General features: G+C 40.5%; 1 protein-coding gene across 3 annotated transcripts in view; it reads right to left on the bottom strand.

The window, feature by feature from the left end:
* Positions 1–939: 939 nt before the first annotated feature.
* Wdr37 (WD repeat domain 37) overlaps positions 940–20,463 on the bottom strand; it is a 60,580-nt gene continuing 41,056 nt past the window's right edge. For all 3 annotated transcript variants that reach the window (XM_060372735.1, XM_060372736.1, XM_060372737.1), the window contains exons 12-14: positions 5,534–5,668; positions 4,948–5,062; positions 940–3,822 (exon numbers count right to left, since the gene is read on the bottom strand). In XM_060372735.1, coding sequence (XP_060228718.1) covers positions 3,691–3,822; positions 4,948–5,062; positions 5,534–5,668 — 382 coding nt within the window. In that variant the 3' untranslated portion in view covers positions 940–3,690. The remainder of the gene's footprint in view (positions 3,823–4,947; positions 5,063–5,533; positions 5,669–20,463) is intronic.

Genomic DNA, 20,463 nt, shown 5'->3' on the forward strand with positions numbered 1-20,463 from the left:
GCTTCCTTCTTGCAAGAACTACTGGTGCTAGCCCCAAAATAGATCTAAAACCATCTCCATGAGGAAGCAACCGGTGAGGAATGAAATCTGAAGTCTTACCAAGGCCTCTGAATGAGATGGTACCTCACCCCAGGCCACCCACCTCACACTGCGTACTGCCACACCCCAGCCTCACCCCAGGCCACCCACCTCACACGCACTGACACATTCCATGCTCACCCCAGGGCACCCACCACACACTGTACACTGCCACGCTCCGCTCAGCACCTGCAGCATGCCAAGCTCTTTCTCACCACCTTTGCATGCAGCAACCTACGAACAGGAAATGTTTGACAACTTCCTATCTATTTATAAGCTTTAGGTTTTAGTTAAATGTCACCTTAGCAAGGCTCCTTGGCTAACTGACCTGACAAGAGTTACTGAATACCTACCTGTCTATCAATTCCCTCAAGTCCTGAGTACCGAAATTACTGTTATCATTTCTTTTACACAGAACACTCGGCACGCCAAAGATCCCCATAATCTACTGTCATGTTGACCAAAGCTGCTTTACAAAAGCTATTTTAATGAAGCTAAACTTAAATCCTGTAACTTTCATGACTTCATTCCCAGCTCCTTTCTAAAACATGGCCCATGCTCTTGTACATAATTGAAATATTTTTAAAAATCCTCTTTTACAGGAAAAAATGGAAGGAATGCTGTGGCAGAACCTGGTGAACTCTTACAATGCCAGTCTTTACATGCAAAAGAAATGGATAAAGAATATAACTGGGTTTTAAGTCTAAGATAAAAGTATTTTCAAGCAGGTATTATAAGCAACTCACTTAATTTTCTGGACAACTGTGATGTTTCTGTAACTCAACAATGTTTACAGAGTAACACATGAGGGGAGGAGTAAAAACACAAGACTCCGAATAACATAAACCTTTATAGTCATAATTATAGAACACAGATGTTTTAATGAACTTCATATTTCAATGAAGACACTGAATACTTACAAACAATTACATCAATACAGTAAAGATAACTGATTCCACAGAACACTTATAAATGCACTTGTCCCTCAAAAAAAAAAAAAAAAAACTGTTTTTCACAGATTTAAGTAACAAATGATTTACATGGTCTTCAGATTCCCAAATATGTACAAAGCTTTTTTGACCCTACAGATATTGGTGGGGTGGGGGGAATAATTCTGTCCAACAAGAAATCTCTTGGGAAATTTTGTATCAATACACATTTACTAACCACACATTTCCCCTCCATTATTAAATGAAATTCTGGACACTCTAGCACATAATAGTGTTCCTATTTCCAAACACTAATGAGATCACATGTGGCTGATAGCAGAACTTATCCTTAGCCACATGCACACAAGCCTGCATACACACTGAGCTCAAGCCTGTGCCGGTCATAAACTCTGGAAGGTAACACTGAGGCCACAGCAGCACTGGGATGAGGACAGACGACACAGCAGTTACTGTAAGTCACATTCCTGCTCCTGAGCACTCTGGTCGAGCACCATTAGGGTCTTCTGCCCTCGTGGAAATGAATGAGGAACCTCATTTTTTTGTGTCAGAGGCTGGTCCCTCCAGTTAGCCAAAGGAAATAAAGCAGCTATTGGCAGTGAAGGACACTAGTCTGCATAGAATTTGATGGCCACAAATATAGATTGTTTAAAACTCCAAATTGTGTCTGGCAGAGATCTTATGTTTAGCTTTGCTGTTTGCATTTGCATACGTTTTTTTGGGGGTTGGTTTGTTTTGTTTTTTCAGTGCTCCTAACTCTACCTAAACTTGTGGAGTAAGATGCAAGGAACATAAGAACATGGCTTGTTACTAACATTAACAACTCTGTGAAGAGAGTGGAATGGAGGGGACATGGAAACCCCGTGGCTGCAAGGTAAAGCAGGCCACCAGAAACATCATCATACAGTACTCCACCTTCAAGCAAAATACATTCAAGACAGCCAGAGCTGGGTCTTAAAATTTTAATCAACTACAGCTACCAGCCCGACTCAGCTCTCAAATACACCATGGTGAGACTTGTGATAAAAAAACGGTCAGACTTTAAAAATACAAACTTTTTTGTTGTTCTTTTTGAAAAAACAAAATTACTCAAAGAATCACTCTAAATGACTCAGATATAACGTTCCTAGGTTCAGCTCCTTTGGTGTGTAAGTCAAAGGTGCCAATAACCAAGTTCTTACTCCTGGAAAGTGCTACCCATGGGCACCCAAATGTTCTGTGTATGACAATATACACCTTACACCAAACTTCCTACCACTTACTAGTTCAGGTGCCCTCCTCTGCCACCCAAAAGAGAGAACAGGGAGCTGGGGGAGGGGTGGGAGGTGAGGTAACCATAACAGCATATTACCTCTTCTCTTCTCCCAAAGTGGTCAGTCTCCAAAGGATGGTAGGTAAAGGATTTATATATGAGGGCAGTAACTGAGATGTCTCTTTATCAAAACTGTAACTCTATAAGAAACACAAACTTACAAGTATCAGATGAACAGTGATTTCTAGAAGGCAAGAATGAAAGGCTCACTCGTGCAGTAGTAGGACTGGCACTGAGAGGTAGCCAGGCTATTCAAGACTAATGCTTCTTGTTGCCTATGGACTATCTGCCATGGCTATCACTGTCCCAGGCTATCTAGAAAGCCTTTAACCTTCAAGGTACATTTGGTATGGTTGTCTTTCTTGCCTTCTACCTTGAATTCAATATTCCAGCTTTAAAATCAAGTGCTTTATCCACACAACAGTGAGACTCCAAAGTTTTCTCAATATTTATGTTGAGGTAGTGCTCATTTATTTGCATTCTTGGCTCTCAAATACCACTAAAGAAGTGAACCCATTTAGAAATATGCAAACCAAAGGTGTAGAAAATAAATAACATTTTGTCTTCAGGTAGCAGGGCCTTCGTATAAAGGTCAAGTCACATTCAATGGATAAATCATTTTAAACTTCTAAAAACTGTTTATAACCACAGCTAGAAATTAAAGTGCTTTGAATTTTGTTTAATGTCTAGAATCAATGATTAGAGTCATCGTATTTTAAAATTTGCTTGTATGAGACCTCAAGAGATTGAAATCGTTTTCTATAAAACAGCAGAAACATCTTCTTCTCAAAAGAAACTCTGCACATTGTAAATCCAGGTTACTTTTACAGAACTGGAACAGAAGTCAAGAGCTGAAATGGAATTACACAACAGCACATGCTACAACTTCACACAAACCAAGTATGAGATTTTTCAGTCCCGCCTCTCGTTAGCCAACGCAAATGAGCTCTGCAGTCTTCCCAGGACAAGGTAGATATGTATAGTTACTCCAGACAATGTAACAGACTGATTATGCCTCACAACAGATACAGTTCACATTTAATTTATACAATGTAATGTAATGCCCTACTGCTCATCTGTCAAAGTCAAGAACTCAAAGCATTTTGTATGCTACATCGGAAGTGAGCTTCACTTCTATTGACCAGAGGATGCCAATATACACAAGACAGAAATAAAAAACAGAATCACACATCTCTCTGTACATTTCATGCAAGCTGGGCACAATGTGAAAAGAACATTTACAAGGCACCCTTCCCAGGGGCAAACTCTCACTATAATGGCTGATTAATATGCAGAAAAGCCTGCATGAATCTAAGGTCCATGGCAAACTTGGAGCTAAGGAACAGCAATGACTTATTTTTCTTGTAACAATGCAGGAATGTTGATGTTCCAACCAATAGCTTGCCTATCGAAGCCACATGTAAACAAATTGCAGATAGGGTGGTCTTCACTCCATGCTGAGCAGCACACCATTCGTCTGTGACCCTAGGAATAAATACACACACACAAAAAAACTTAACACTTCCGCCATGCTAACTACATTAATTAAATGAATAAAGTAAAAGCGAAAACTCAACATACATGTAGCTCAAGTGGGCCAGAAACTACTATGCATGGCAACAGGCTCTCAGTAGCAAGGGCGAAATGTGTGTCGTTGGAACAAGTGCGTGTTGAATAAGTGAATGGGAGCTTTTTGGGGGGAGGGCCCATACAAAAAGTCATGACTAGTGTTTCTTCAAGAAAATGAGTAAGATTATATAGTCTCTGTACATTTCATGCAAGCTGGGCACAAAGTAAAAAGAACATACACAAGGCACCCTTCCCAGGTGCAAACTCCTGTAACAATGCAGGAATGCTGATGTTCCAACCAATAGCTTGCCTCTGGAACCTACATGTAAACAATTGCAAATGGCGTGGTCTTCACTCCATGCTGAGCAGCACAGCATTCATCTCTGTTTGCTTAAGGGCACAGTGCTAGGTGTTCCTTAAACACATTCTGATTCTGCTCAGCTGAGCTTGAGCCATGAATGCAGGCACTACTGAGTGATATGAATAAAACACATGGAAGTATCCATCAAACTCCTGTATAGCATATCCGATGGTAGCAAGGAGCAATTCCCTAATTTATATGAAACTCTCATTTATTTATTTACTTATTTGTTTTTAATTTATAAGAAAGACAGAATTCCCTATGTGGCACCCCTCCATAGGAAGATGTTTTCTGGTTGGAGGTGGAAGCAGATATCTCATTTCCAGGAGTTCCCACCAATTTATGACTAGGGCACGATTGCATAAAATTCATGCTAAAGCTAATTTTTCTCTCTTCTAAATGTGGAAGTCTTTAGTTTTTTATTAATTTTTTTTATTTTTCATATTAATTAATGTTTATATTCACTTTGTATCCCAGCTGTAGCCCCCTCCCTCTCCCTCATTTCCTCCCATGCCCCTCCCCAAGTCCACTGATCCATCTGACCCTAGCTCAGGTCTCATCAGGACTGGCTGCTAATATGTAGGCTGTTTGTGTTTCTCCGAGACAGCACTGAGATAAAAACACAAAAATGCAAATTCTCCTTTGCTGTTCATAATGAATGAACACACTCTAATGGATACCTGCCGGCTGCTCCTGGGAAGGCGTGCTAGTCGCACTCCTGACATATCAAACAATCGCACTTGCCGGTTGTCATGGGGGAGGGCTATGATTTTTTGACCAACACATACATTGATCCTACAAAGAAGATAGAGAAACAAGTTTGTGTAAATTTGTGTAAATATTGACAGTGCAGTATTTTGAATTTGCATATAAAAATACAACACTAAAGTCCACATTACATTTCAAGGCAAACTAAAATAGTGAACACAGTGGTAGCCTGCCTATGACACTGGACAAGAGATTAAGATACACCTCCCTGCCAGATCACACATGGACCCCACACACATGCACAGTACAGACATGCATTATCCAATAGCAGACAGAGCCTCTCAGTAAGTTAACAAAGCCCTATAGCACCTGGCTACCAAAGGCCCTTTCTATTCTTGTAAGTCTTACTACAGCAATGTAATACAGTGCTAAGTTTAAGTACTTATAGATACTGAATTCACATAAAAGGATTGATAAAATACATTTTCCCAGGCGGCTGAACCTCCTTCCCAAAGGCTGTATGATCAAACAAGGCAATAAATTACAATCAACCCTTACCTATTAATGGCTGAGTCTGTACGAATTGTCGCAATTGGAGATCTCATATTTTTTAAGTCCCAGACTTTTACTGTGCGGTCATCGCTGCCCGAAACGACGTTGTCTCCCACAGTGAACACAGCAGAGGTCACAGTGCTACAGGTAAAGATTGGACACGTCAGCAGTTAGAGTGCAGGATGTCCCAACCAGCCCTCCACAGTATATGCTACACAGTGGGCTACAGAGAGCAAGGAGGCTGGAGATGTGCAAGCTTATGGTGTCTTCTACTCTGCGACCTGTGCCTACTTCTTAAACTCCCCTTGTAATCATGTTTAAAAAGGAGCCCTGCTTTATTTCCCAACAGGGCAGGAAAATGCTGCCTGTCTACTCTGTCCTATAATCCTCAGACAGGACAGCAAAAAAGTTACTAGAAAAGCATGGACTAAACAACCTGCCAAAACTTTCATATATTTAGGTCTGGTGGAATGAATTAAATAAAAATCCATTCCAACTGTAACTTCCAATTCACTCAAAACATAGGAGTTAAGGAAACCACTAGATAATTCACAAGTGACAAAGCTCTATTGACATTTTTTTTCCAAGTAAGATATAACTGTGAGAGAGCTCTTTCAGTAAAATGTTAGCCACACAAGTATGTGGTCCCAAGTTCACTCCCCCAGATCTCATATAAAAAGTAAGGCATGGCAGCAGACACCTGTAATCCTAGTGTTGAGTGGGTGGAGACTGGAGGATTCCTAGAACTTGCTAGCCAGCCAGTCTTCTGAAATTTGTGAACTCCAGGTTCACTGGTGTCAAAAACTATGGTTAAGAGCAAATGAGTGAGGAAGTTACTAGATGTTGAAGATACTAGATCCTAGGCAGCCTCAAAGTGCTCACACACAACACCACTAGTCATTAGAAAAGTTGGCCCAATTAGAAGTGGTCATGGCCTACTGGGTTAACTTGTGATGCAGCTTTTCCTTTCAAGCCAAAGTCACCAATCACTTGTTAAGACAGGACTAAGATGATAAGATGGCACTTGAGGAAGAGCTTCAACTCCATCACCTCTCTTCACTGGCAAGTTCTATAAGAAGATGTGATAGACAGACCCCAAGAAGATAATGGGCATCTTAGGCTTCATGTGGGTCCACTAGTTAGGGGAGTGGAGGATATCACTAACACAGACTATGTTGCCTGTTGCTTTTTGATTACTTGCCCCTGATGGGACTTCCCTACCAGGCCACAAGGGAGGAAGATGACCTCAGACCTCATGTGAACAGACGAGCTGGGGTGTCTGGGTAGGGGGCTCCCTTACTCTAAGGAACAAGGGAGAGGGAATGCAGGAGGGAATGGAACTGGGAGGAGAAAAAGGAGGGGCCTATGACTGAGATGTAAATTGAATTATTAATAATAATAATAAAGAAAATGTGATAGAAGCCTACTTCCCATGAACTAAGGACTGAGAAACCTTACTCACAGTCCATCCTTTAAAATGCAACTTAGCATGTCATATAAGAATACCTCGTGAGAATGCTACTGTGTTGACCGTATTCAGGTGAGTCTCCATTTTGCCATGTGTCTCTACAGTAGGACTCTGAAGTACTTGCTTCCTGTCTGGTGTGGTGTGGCCTGTGCATTTTGGTTAATGTATTAATATCCAATCTCCCAGGATTGGTACACAAAGCAGAATACTGCCTGATTCCAGATCAGCAGATTCAAAGACACCAGTGCATGAGCTCTCAAGACTCTACCCTAACCTCTACAGAGGTCTCCCACACTACAAAACCCATGGCCATCCATTCCATGTGAAGGCTCACCATTGATAAGCTTTTGAAGTTGCCCTACAAGGTGACAGACAGCTAAGCTTTGTTATGATGTCTTCTTATCCCCACAAACCATTAATTTGTATAAGCAAAAGCTTGGTTTCTACATCCTAAATTTATACAGCAACTGCTTGGAACTCAGGAATGCCAATTTAAATGCCACTTGCTCTTGTCCCAGAATCTGTACTAAGATGTGATTCCATGCTTTATTCAGTTACTAGTTCCTAGTAACTTATTCAGTTACTACTTCCAATTTATAAAAGCTCTATTAATCTAAACAGACATAGCTAAGTTCTAATTAAGCCTAAATTCTACTGCAGTAATCAAGGATTTTCAACTACAATATCCGTTTTGTTTACTAAAAATACTAAGAACCAAAGGGTTTTCAACAAGACCTGACAATAAACTATGGCACAATACTGAGGCCCCAGAATACAATCAGGACTAATAACAGGGGTAACACTATTTTCACATTAACACATCTTGTCTTCTGCATGCAAGACAGTCTTTGCCAGGGCACAGGCATCTGCAACACAAATGTGCCCAGACTGATTACTCAGCTAGAACTGGGTGCAATTTGTCTGGTAGGGTATCCTGGGCACTGTGGAGTATACAGGCTTCCTCCCTCCACTCATCTGATGCAGGTGGGTACCTCCTCCCTACATGTGACAATCAATGTCTCCAGAAAGGCAAAAGTACCTGGGTAAGAAACCAGTGCACTACATCTTGATGGGGCATAAATGACACATAACACACAGAAATATATGAGGGGAGAAATGGACATGTGGACAAACCTGTAAAATCATGTATTTTTAATGATTATTTTTATTTTATATGCATTGGTGTTTTGCCTGCATATATGAATGTGTGAGGGTATCAGACCCTTGAACTAGTGTTACAGACAGTTGTGAGCTGCCATGTGGGTGCTGGGAATTGAGCCTGAGTCCTCTGAAGAGCAGAGAGTGCTCTTAATCGCTGAGCCATCTCTCCAACCCCATGTATTCTTTATTTAATAAGTAAAGGCATAGGGCCTGACTATAAATGAGGTATAGCAAAGGTTACAGGAACTTTAAAGAGTTTTTTTATACTGCCAGAGATTTGAAAAGCATGAAGTAAAGATGTCCATTGACTTCTGTTTGCAGTATATTCTAGGAGGTTTCTGGTCAAGTTAAATTTCAGCTAGCATCTTGCTTAATTAATGTAAAAAGAAAAAAAGCCTCCATAAAAGATCATCTGACCCTATGTTAATGAAATGCTAGAAGACATTAGGTTCTTAATAAATCACAATCCTGACAAGTATTGGAGGACATCAAAAGAAAAACCTGGCAAAAAGGCAGTAGTTTTAAAGGCACCCTTGGACCACGGGTCCCACAGGGAGGCTAGTGAGCTTCAACCACTCACTGGAAAAGCTTCAGACTCTGCCAAACTCTGCAAAACTCATTTATCTTGTCGTGGAGAGCAGCCGAGCATGTACTTCCAGCTGACAATATGGTACCTTCTCACCACACACCACTGCCTGATCTGGAACATTCTGCTCCCTCCGTGGGTCTCAATCAATGGAAATACTGTAATGCTAGCACTCCTCATTAGGACTAACAGCTGTCTTCCCTTTCACACAGAGACACAAAACTGTTTTGCATAACAATCTGCCGAAATTTCACAGCTAAGAAAAAAAATATATGATGTGGAAAATGCTGGACCATGAAATGCTAATGCAGTGCACTTTTCTGGCATCATGTCAAAAATTGACTACTGGGTTGCCATCCCTTATTTTTAAAATTTAGGTTCCTACAAAAGAACAATTTTGTATCTGTAGAGCAGGACTGCAACACAGGCTTCTGTGCTCCACCACATATAATCCATCTTTCAAAAGAATGTGGTCTTTCCCCTGTCCACTTTAGCATGTCTACTGTTGTCCTTGTTCAGCTCATGTTTAGGCAGCCATGTTGGTAAGATTTATGGGTATAGCTTCTGCCTTTACTAGGAGACACAATCTCATAGCAAACTCGCTGATCAGCAAACTCCCAGATCACCTTTAAATCTTTTGGAAGTTGTTTGTGGATTTAACATATATGCATATAACAATTTAAAAAAAAAAAAAAAGGTCATGAATTTGAAGAACAGGAAGGGTACATGAGAGAGTCTAAAGAGAAGAAAAGGGGAAATGATGTGTTTTACTTATAATCTTAAAACTATTTTAAAAAGAATGTATGTAGAGCTGGAGAGATGACTCAGCAGTTAAAAGAATTTGTTCTTGCAGAGGGCCCAGATTTGGCCCCTAGAACACACATAGCAGCTCACAGCCATCTGTAATCCCAGGTCCAAGGAATCCTACACCTTCTTCTGACCTTTGTGCATATCAGGCATGCCTATGGTGCACATACACATGTAGGCAAAATTCTCACACACATAAAAACAAATGTTTGTTTTTAAATTCTTTTCAAAAATGGAGGTTAATGGTGAGTGCTCTCTGTCACGAACAATTCCACATTTGGCTAAGGCTGAGGATCTGGCTTGCTTCCATGTATGTGGACCTATCTGCATTGCTCACGTGGCACGCCTGGGTTGGCTACCCAGAGGCTATTTAAGCTGTGGGCTGGCTTTCCCCAGGGTCAGATGATTGTTCAAGGTTCCTGAATAAACTGCATTGAAAAAAAAAAAAGAATGGAGGTTAAAGTGTTACTGGGACTTTATTGCTCTGACCAGTCAACTGTTCAAGTGTATGCCAGCATCAATATCAAAGTGCATATACTTCACCTAGATTGAACCACAGATCCAACTTTCAAACAGAGCAGTCTGAAACTGGCAACCAAAGTGTGTCCCAAGCAGCCAAACCAAAACCTACAGCCAGAATGCACCCACCCAGAACACTGCACAATGCTACAGAAAGTTGGGGAAGAGGGCAACTGCGTTCCCCACCCCCAAAGCCTGGACCAGCGGCTTCTCCCTGACTGCTACCTTCCAGACTCTTTGTACAGAACCAAACTCCAAACAGATAACACCAGTCCACACCCTAGTAGCCTAATTCTGTAGACATGCCAGGATCTTGGGAAGTAATACTTTTTTTTTACCTTTCCTATTATCTGTGTTTTTCAGAACGTACACAACCTGTATTTGAAAAGATCAGATGCCTAATTGGCCAACAGAAAAGCTGTATCTGAATCAAATGTATTTCTAAATATTTCTTGATGGGTAATTCCACCAAATTTAAACAATAAGATAAAAACAGACAAACAAAAATACCAAAGGAGAGGTTGAACTTGTACCACATGTTTTTTTCTTGTTGTTATTGTGTTTCTTCCGGTAAATTCAACTGTTCCCTAGGGAGAGAAAATTACTTCTACTGTCATGTAACACAACCGTAATATCACTTAGTCATTTTATTTTGTAACCCTCCCTCCTCAGAAGATCAGAATTCTGCTACCTACATTACCAAAGCCCTGTTCATCTAGAAAAGACTTACTAAGCACCTTTCTGGGTGCCAAACCTTGCTCTGTGGGGTGAAAGATGACCAGAGAAGAGGGGAAAACTACTGCCCGTGAGACCTCCTTCTAGAGAAGCCAGCAATGTTTGTCTGTTTTTAACGAATGACCATGAGTTTGAGATGCAGACCATAACTGAGAGCCAAAACTGCACTGCGCTGCCAGCAGCCAATGTGGAGCTGCAAGCCTCTGTGGGGCGTCACGGCAATGACTGGCCACTGGCCTGCAGTAACTTCAGAGCATGCCAGGGCAGTGTGTTTAGGGTGCGGGTACAGACTCAGCGCAGCCTAAGCTGACTTGGAACTCACATACAGACCAGGCTCGCCTTGAACTCAAAAGATCTACCTGCCTTGCCGGGATATCACCATGCCCAGTGGGGATAAATTCTTAAGACTGTTTTAACTATACTAGTAAGAACTCTTTTCAAATTCAAAGATTAAAAATCAGCTTAAAATACACATTTATTTAAAATTATTACTAAAAAGTTAAAACACTAAGATTCAAACAGTCAGCTGGGTGGTATTGGCACATATCTTTAATCTCAGCACTCGGGAAGCAGAGGCAGGAGAGGCCAGCCTGGTCTACAGAGCAAGTTCCAGGAAAGCCAGGGCTACACAGAGAAATCCCTTCTTAAAAACCAAAAGAAAAAAAATTTTTAAATAATCATACAATGTCATTCTTGCAATGACGTTGAATCAGAGCTAATTTGCTTTCTTGAAATTGTGCTATTTTAATTATATTGATAACTGGAAAGAAATTGCAACAAATGTACTGTTTTAAACAGTGAAAAGTGACCACCATCAGGAAAAAAAAATTCATATAATGATGTCTTTCTTGCAATATCAAGGGTCAAGTCTCATTTGCTTTCTTGAAATCGTGTCATTCTGACTTAAAAACATTGTACGTTTTGGAAATTAGATTGATAACTGTAAAAAAAATTAGCAACAAATGTACTGTTTAAACTTAGTGAAAAGTGGCCTCCCTTGAGTTTTAATTATTTAACTTTCCATTTCTTTTCTGGACACAACACTGATGGTCAATTAATAATAATCAACATCTCCATAGAAGCTATTATGAATTTATATATTTTTCCTATGTCCCTCCCCCAGTCCATTGATAGGGAAAGTCCTCCTCCCCTTACATCTGACCCTAGACTATCAGGTCTCATCAGGACTGGCTGCATTGTCTTCCTCTGTAGCCTGTTAAGGCTGGTCCCCCCTCAGGGGGAGGTGATCAAAGAGCCAGCCACTGAGTTCATGTCAAAGACAGCCCTGTTTCCCTTGACCCACTTGGAGACTGAGCTGCCATGGGGTACATCTATGCAGGGGTTCTAGGTTATCTCCATGAACGGTCCCTGGTTGGAGTATCAGTCTCAGAAAAGACCCCTGAACACAGATTTTTCAGGCAAATGGTGGGAACTAGAAAAGATCATCCTGAGTGAGTTACCCCAGAAGCAGAAAGACACACATGGTATAGTCTCACTTATAAGTGGATATTAGACATATAATATAAGATAATCATACTAAAATCTGTACACCTACAGAAGCTAAGCAAGAAGGACGACCCTGGGAAAGATGCTCAATCCTTATTCAGAAAGGCAAACAGGCTAGACATCGGAAGAGGGGAAAAAACAAGGAACAGGAGAGGAGCCTACCACAGAGGGCCTCTGAAAGACTCTATACAGCAGGGTATTAAAGCAGAGGCTGAGACTCATAGCCAAACTTTGGGCAGAGTACAGGGAATCTTATAAAAGAAGGGAGAGATAGAAAGACCTGGAGGGAACAGGAGCGCCACAAAGAGAGCAACAGAACCAAAAAGTCTGGGCCCAGGAGTCTTTTCTGAGACTGATATAAATTACATTTTATAACAACTTTTAACATAATAGAATGCATGGGCTGATGAGCTGGTTCAGAGCATGAAGGTGCTTGCCACCAAACCTAAGAGTGTGGATCTGATTCCCAGAACTCACATAGTGGAAGAAGAAAACAGACACTCACAAGGTGACCTCCAGACATGTGTCTAAGTGCCTTCTCACCGCCCACTAGACACATACACATGTACACAATACACACAAAATGTAGTAATTATCTTAATATAATGAAAACAATATTCATTAGAAAGATTAGAGAACGTGAGGCCACTACAATGTACTCTAAGGTTTCTTACTCTTAAATATTAACAAATTAGCAAAACATCTAGTGTCAGAAAAATCACTCCTCCTTGAATAAACAAATAAAAGATGAGTCACTAAATGGCACCACACAGAGCAGAGTGGGTCCTTGTGCTCAGGCCTGCGTCCTCAGTGACTGTTTCAAGGCCTGAGAAAAGTCTTCATTCACCAAACAAGGAGGCTGACCAAAATGATTTCTAACTTGAGAACGGGGCCAACTCCACCTATCCAACGCTGGATTGTGTATGCTGAGAGCAGCTGGCTGGTCTTGAGCCCCAGGCAGAACTGAACTCCAGACCCCATGAGAATACCTCTCAGAGGTGGTGGAGTACAATGTGTGTACCCACATGTATGTAAGCTATACACATGTAGTACACTTCAACTTCCCACACACAGAAATGCATGCTACCAAGAAACTGATAAGGAACACTTTTTAAAGCAAGCTCTACTTGATTTTGCCCCTCACTGAGAAGACTAAGGGAATAATAAGATGGGTGCCAGAAAGGTCCCCATGGGTTCTACACTTAGGCAAGGAAGAAAGACAGCAAATAAAATATCACTTTTAAAGTTCAGAATGAAGCCAGGTATGGCAGCACATGCCGTAATTCCAGTGTTCAAAAGATGAGGCAAGAGAGCTGCCAAAAGTTTAAGGCTGACCTATGCTAAATAATTAGCTGCAGCACAGCCTAGACTACAAGTGACACCCTGTTTCTAAAGGACAAACTCACAAAATGTTCAGAATGGGTTCTTACCAAAACTGCCTAACACATAGCACTTTTTTTTTTTTTTTTTAAGACAGCCAGCCAAGAAAATATGTGGAGATATTTTCTCCTAAATGTGGAGAATTCACACATTATCTACTTCTGGTCATTGAAGAACTGACACTTGAGGGGCAGACATCAAAAACAATCATGATGATGCCACAATAGGCAAACAGCCCTAGTGTGACCATATATCAGACTACTGGCAGAAACTTCCAGAACTGCCCCTCTAACCTGTTGAAAAAAAATGTGCCTCCATCCACCATTCACCACGGAAACAGGGAAGGGACGTGGCTGAAGCACTGCAGTGGAAAACTTATTCCTGACTTGTAGTCATCAAGCTGGGACCAAGATAGACCTTTAAGCTATGACTCAGCTATCACAACAAGCGACATATAAAAGCCAATCAACTCCCAAAAGATGGCAGTCCTGCCATCCTTTGCACTACACAAGCCTGCAAAGAACCCACCAGAGCTGAACTGATAGGTAATGGTAGTCATGGTACCACTGGTTTCTTCCTAAAGTGTCAGAGTCCAGCGTACACCCTGGTAGACTCAACATCAGCTATGGATCTCTAACCAAGAGATACCCTTGCAAACTTCCTCAATACCCTCGAACTTACTTAACTTCATTTGTGTTCACCCGGGGAAACCAGAACCTGATTTAGCAACTCTGTGCATTCCACACTTGCCTCTCCAAAGAAGATGCAAGGGGCCTTATGCACCCTGTACTTGCCTACACCTGCAGATGTACCATGCTACCCTGCCTCACATGCCTACTCCTTCCTTTCACCTTTTACCGCAAGAGACTTCGACACCCAACTTCCAGGAAACACCAAAAGCTACAGAGACCATCCAACCACCAGATTCTGTAACCAGTATCATCTGCCTCTGCCTGACAGAAGAACATAGCCATCATGATGCCTCCCTCTACTCGCCCAAATGCTCAGCTAAACGGCAGCCCCTCATACTCCTCCATCTGAAAGCAAACCTATAAAATTCTCTCCACACCCTTTTCAACAACCCTTCTGGAAACCCATGCCTGAACCCCCAACAGGGACAGGTAGAGTCACTGCCACCAGACAAGCTGTGTGAAGCAAGGATGCAGCCCTACTCCTAGCACCCAACAGCCATGGTGGCAGCTGTCCTACAGATTCACTTTGCACCTCAATGTCAGTAACTATCCATTTCACACCAAAGAAATTAATTTTGTCTCATTCTTTTAAAATGGCAATTCATACCTATACCATTCATCAAAGACAGATTTTTTTTCCTAGTGAAATTTCACAGTTGTATAACAGGAGGCATGTTTCAAATCAACTCCTTCTTGGAAAAGATGTAACCTGACATAAACATAGTATCTTACTTTTTAAAAAATCTTCTTCACAGCATATATTACTTGAAAAGCTACAATACTGACTAAGACCCTACAAGACATGGCAGCTTCCCTTTAAAATTAGGCAAATCATGACACTTTTATTATGAACCAAATTAAGCGACTTTTTTGAAACCGCTTATACTTACTACTCTCGATGTACAGAATGTTTTACCTCAGGGCCTTCACACTGCAGACACAGTGACATCCCTTTAGAGTTATTAAGTAAGCAGAAGAAAAACATTATCTTGGTAATTTTACACAAGGGAAACAGAATCACTGAAAAACAGCAACCCACAGTGCTAGACGGAAGAACAGCACTGTGCTTGGTGCTCTCTAGACTAAGCAACAGCACTCATATCTGTGCTCTCTAGACTAAGCAGCACTCAGCTAAGCTCTTGATTTATCTGTTTCATGTACTAGTCTTCTTTTCCCAGAAGACAAAGGCTGCTAAGAGAATAAACTATTCTTCACAACTACCTACATATGCAGGGGCCTACTAAATGCACATAATTTTAAAATGTATGCTCTTGGTCATTTTATAATAGTCCTTCAGAGTACAGAAGGGAATTCCTAACACCAACACATTCAAGTCCTTGCTTTATACGATGTGCCTTAAGCTCTATGTTACTCAGAGTTGACATATATTGATATGCCACCTTTAAAAAATTACAAGTGGCTAAGGAGAATGTTTGCTTACCATATGAGAGTCAAGATTTGATCTTCAATACCCCTCCCATAGATACACATATACAAATACACATATATTTATTGTTTCTAATATACATAGGGAACAATAAATGAGGACTGAAAAAAGTATAATTAGACATTATCCTAGTCACTGTTCTACTGCTGTGAAGAGACACACGCCATGATCATGGGAACTCATATAAAGGAAAACATTTTATTGGAGCTGGCTTTCAGTTTCAGAGGTTTAGTCCATTATCAGCATGGCAGGAAATATGGCAGCATACAAGCAAACATGGTGCTGGAGACGTAGCTGAGAATTCTACATCCAGATCCACAGGCAGCAGGAAGAGAGAGACATTAGACCTGGTTTGAGATTTTGAAACCTCAAGGCCACCTCCAATGATGTACTTTCTCCAACAAGACCACATCTACTCCACCTAGGCCACACCTAATCCTTCTCAAGCAGTGCCACTCCCTAATGACTGGACATTCAAACATATGAGCCTATGGGGGCCATTCCTATTCAAACCACCATAACATTAATACCAAGAACCACAACTGACTTCAGAGAAGCCAAAACAGAAGACAAAGCAGACATACAAAACTGAAAATGTACCAGCCCATTTAATGTGGGAACAACATAATACATACAGGAGTCCTCAAGGTGTCCATCGTTTCCTTGCTTTACAAACATGAATTAGAAGGGTGAAAGTCATTTTCAAAGTTTTAGTTCTTACGGGATTACTAGAGAAATCACTTATGTGGAACAGCTGGCTCCCCAAGGTGGCAGTTAAATGTTGTGTTATTCTGATCTACTACTGAGTGTCAGAACCCTGCAGCTCCAGTACAAAGCAGAAAATCCAGGCAGTAGCTGACTGAAAAAGGAAGTGGCAGCAGTTTCAAATCTGATCAGGTGACTGGTTCACCTACGCTAAGTGTGAACGGGCTGTCCATCAGTATTGGCTGTGCCAGAAGCAAACCATGCTCTTAATGCATTATAACTACCATCTTTCCCCCCCCCCCCAGAAGCTGGAACATTTGGCAGTTCCTTTCCCTTGCACTCTGTGGGTTCTACACAACACAAAGTGGTTTCTATCTGCAGTTGGCAGGATGTAGTGCATTTAATCCCAGTAGAAGCAGGCAGATCTCTGTGAGTTTGTGGTCTACAAAGCAAGTTCCAGGACAGCCAAAGCTACACAGAGAAACCCTTTCACAAAAAAAAAAAAAAAAAAAAAAAAACAGCTCCACCTCTATTCTCAGTGAGTCAGAACATTTGTAATTTGTGGTAAAACCCTGATGGCTGGTCTCTGTATAACCTCAGTGACAGCTCACAACAAAGTTATTGATGCATCCACTGAGTAGTACCCATTTCCTTTTGATACTTGTTTTTATTAGTTTCTGAATAGCCCATTTCTGTGGTTGGCTGAAGACAGGATTTCAATGTAGCCAAGCCTGGCCTTAAAACTCAACATCCTGCTGTAGTTTCCCACATACTAGGATCACGGTGAAGGCTCTAAAATGAGAAGCATGCATAAATAAATCTCTTACTTTTGAGAACTGTATTCTGAATAAAGAGGCAACTTTAAAGCACATCACTTAGACTGACATAGTACCATACCACCTACTCAAGTATGACAGAGTAAGCCCAAGTGAGGAGTTCTTAGAGTTGTTGGCCCAGACACAATGACCTGCCCATCTACCCAAACACCTCAAGAATGGTATCCACCATACTCCAAGACAACTGTGTATTACAGTGCCCACCACATGCTTACACAGGTACTGTGTGTCTAATATACTGTTGTTGTTTTTCATAGCTAATACATTAAACAAAAGACCTATTCCACACTTACGCACAAACCAGTGCAGATAGATGCTACTTACGCCAACTGCCCACTGTGTTTCCCTATAAACTTGTATGACCTAGATAAGTGAAAAAATTAAACTGAGAAAATGGACTAGTTCAATCGGAAGAATAGCAAAGCCCTGGGTTCCATTCTCAGCAATAAATAAAACTGGGCATAGTGGCAAACACAGCTATGATACCAGTATTCAGATGGTAGAGACAACAGGATCAGAAGTTCAAGGAAGTCCCTAAGGTCAGTCCCTAAGGAGAAAAAAATTAGAAAGAGAAGAAAACCTAAAATAGGAGTTCATACCATACCACTAGCCTGCTAGTCCTTGGCTATTTTCAACCTTGATTTATTCACTTATTTATATTGTTTGAGAATTTCATACAAACATACATACATAGAATGTGTTTTAATCAAGTCTATGCCCCATTCCCTCCCCTCCAATTCCTTTCCTATCCCTTATCACTATTTCTTCCCAATTTCATGTGTTTCTTTGTTCCTTTGTTGTTGTTTTTTAACCCACTGAATCTACTCAGTGCTACCAGCATGTGCACAGGTGTAGGCCATCGATTGGCACATGGGCAGCCTCTCCAGGGCTGAACCCCTAAAGAAAACATACGTGTGATCTTGAGGACACTGTAATGTTACAAATTGTTTTCTTTCTCAGAATGGTCATTTCTACTTGTGAACACACTTCTGAAGCTGTACTCCTGTCCCTAGAAAGTATTACTCCCTGGTGTCTATGATGCCAGAGTACTTCCTCACACAGAAGAGCATAAAAGTGGTCACCAGTAGTAACACAGATTTTAAAACTAAATACAACTTGGCTATAGTGGCAGACGCCTGTAATCCCAGCACCCTCGAGAAAAGAGGCAGAGAATTAGAAATTCAGGCTTATCTTCAAGCTGTACATACGGTTCAGCTTGAGCTAAAAATAAAAATGATTTTACCATAGATTTAAGTGTAGTTATTCAGGGAGAGGCTCCATGAAACCTTGTCTCAAAAAAGAAATCGTTTAAACAAATAAATTAATAATTAAAATTAAAAAACAAGTACAGTCCTCCAAAATCTCCGACATCATGCAGCTTGACAGCAGAAAGCCACCACTTCTCCCTAGCTTTTACCCTAGTGATTCCCACATGCTGGCTCTGACAAAGAACAAAATGCAGTTCTAATTAAAAATCAACTGCCATCTACATAAATATGCCATTTTCCAAACAGTTTTTTAAAAGCATAAAGAAAACTGTTACTATAATACAAAGCCACTTCTAACTTGGTGAGTCTATCTAGAATTAAGTATTTAGTAGTAACTACCGCCTGGCCTCCAGATACCTGGCAATAAAGGCATATGAAAATGTCAAAACTTCAAAATATTCATTACAATTTTAAGATAATTTTTTTGTTTTGTTAGATGCATTTCAGTTTCCTTAGAAGAAATCACCAAAGTTCACATTGAGAGCAAAGTTATAATTGTGTATAAAAGAAGTAAAAAAGAAACAAAAACCTTCCATTGTCAAATACTCATCCATGCTGAGCTAATTTCAAACTGTTTTCAATGCCAATGTTTATTCACATCTGTGAATAAATACTGTCAGTCGGGTACAAACTAGAGCCAATGGCCACCCATGGAGTAAGTTTAATGACCAGTGATTGCCTCAATGGTAAGCTCCTTTTCATAGTAAATGAAAAGGGGGGAAGGGGCAGAACCTGAGAAAAGGGGGATAGTAGAGAGGAAAAGAAAAGGGCCAAGTACTTAGACAGGACAATGGTACCAAGAAGAAAGAATCTGAGAAGAGTGGAGCTTGGGGCCTTGGGTTATTTATAAGCAATTAGATAGTCCTTTATTTCACATGCTCCTCTCAAAGAACAGTCAGTAGATTTAACCTAACACCTTTCATAGTAGTAAGAGCCCCTCATATATTTAAACCATCCTCAATCAAGATCTGTGTGGAGCCTAGTACAAGAAGAGGGTGCTGGTGGAAGAAGGAAACACCGGCTTGGGAAGTGCACGCTTGGCTACTAAATCACACTACCAGATAAAAGCCAATTCAGAAGAAAAGCACTGAATCTGAGTGCCAGCTCTTAATAATTAAAATACAAATTCATAGAAAACAATCATTTCAGCCACCAGCTGAAATTCCTATGTCAAAATTTTCAAACTATCTATTTTTCCAAGAACAAGGCCGACAATTTTCCATTCCTGCTGCTAGTAAAACAAATACTATATAGAGTATCTAAAATTATTCTTCAGACAACTTGTATACACAGAGCTACTAAAGACTGATCCAAAAAGAGATATATCATTACACTCAACAAATACTACGGTAGATTTTCTATTATAATGAAGAGATGTCATAATACAGGGTGAAAATCAATGCAACACATCAAAAAAGAAAAAGGCTTATTATTTCTTTCTAAAAATGTATGATAAAAGTAAAAGCCTTGAGCACAGCTCACATCAAGGAGTTCTGTCTGCACCCAGCAAACATAATGACAGCACAAATTTCAAGGGACCATTTGGCTATAGTTTTTTATCTTACAGTGAAGCATTATATCTCAAACCTTAGTTTTGCAAAAAGGCATTAAAGCCATGGAAAAGCATAGGAATAACAGAGAGAGAAAATGAAAATGGGGGAAAAAAAACCATGATGCTTATATAACTATACCTTGCCTTAAGAAAACCCAATATACAAAAATTCAGATTAACTGAGCATTTGTCAACCATTCACATTAAAGGCATTGGTTCTTTAACTAAATAATTTATGCTTAATTCCCATAAATAAAAACATACCTTAAAATAC

This window comes from Meriones unguiculatus, chromosome 19, assembly GCF_030254825.1.
Source record: "Meriones unguiculatus strain TT.TT164.6M chromosome 19, Bangor_MerUng_6.1, whole genome shotgun sequence".
In the NCBI taxonomy this organism is placed as follows: domain Eukaryota; kingdom Metazoa; phylum Chordata; class Mammalia; order Rodentia; family Muridae; genus Meriones; species Meriones unguiculatus.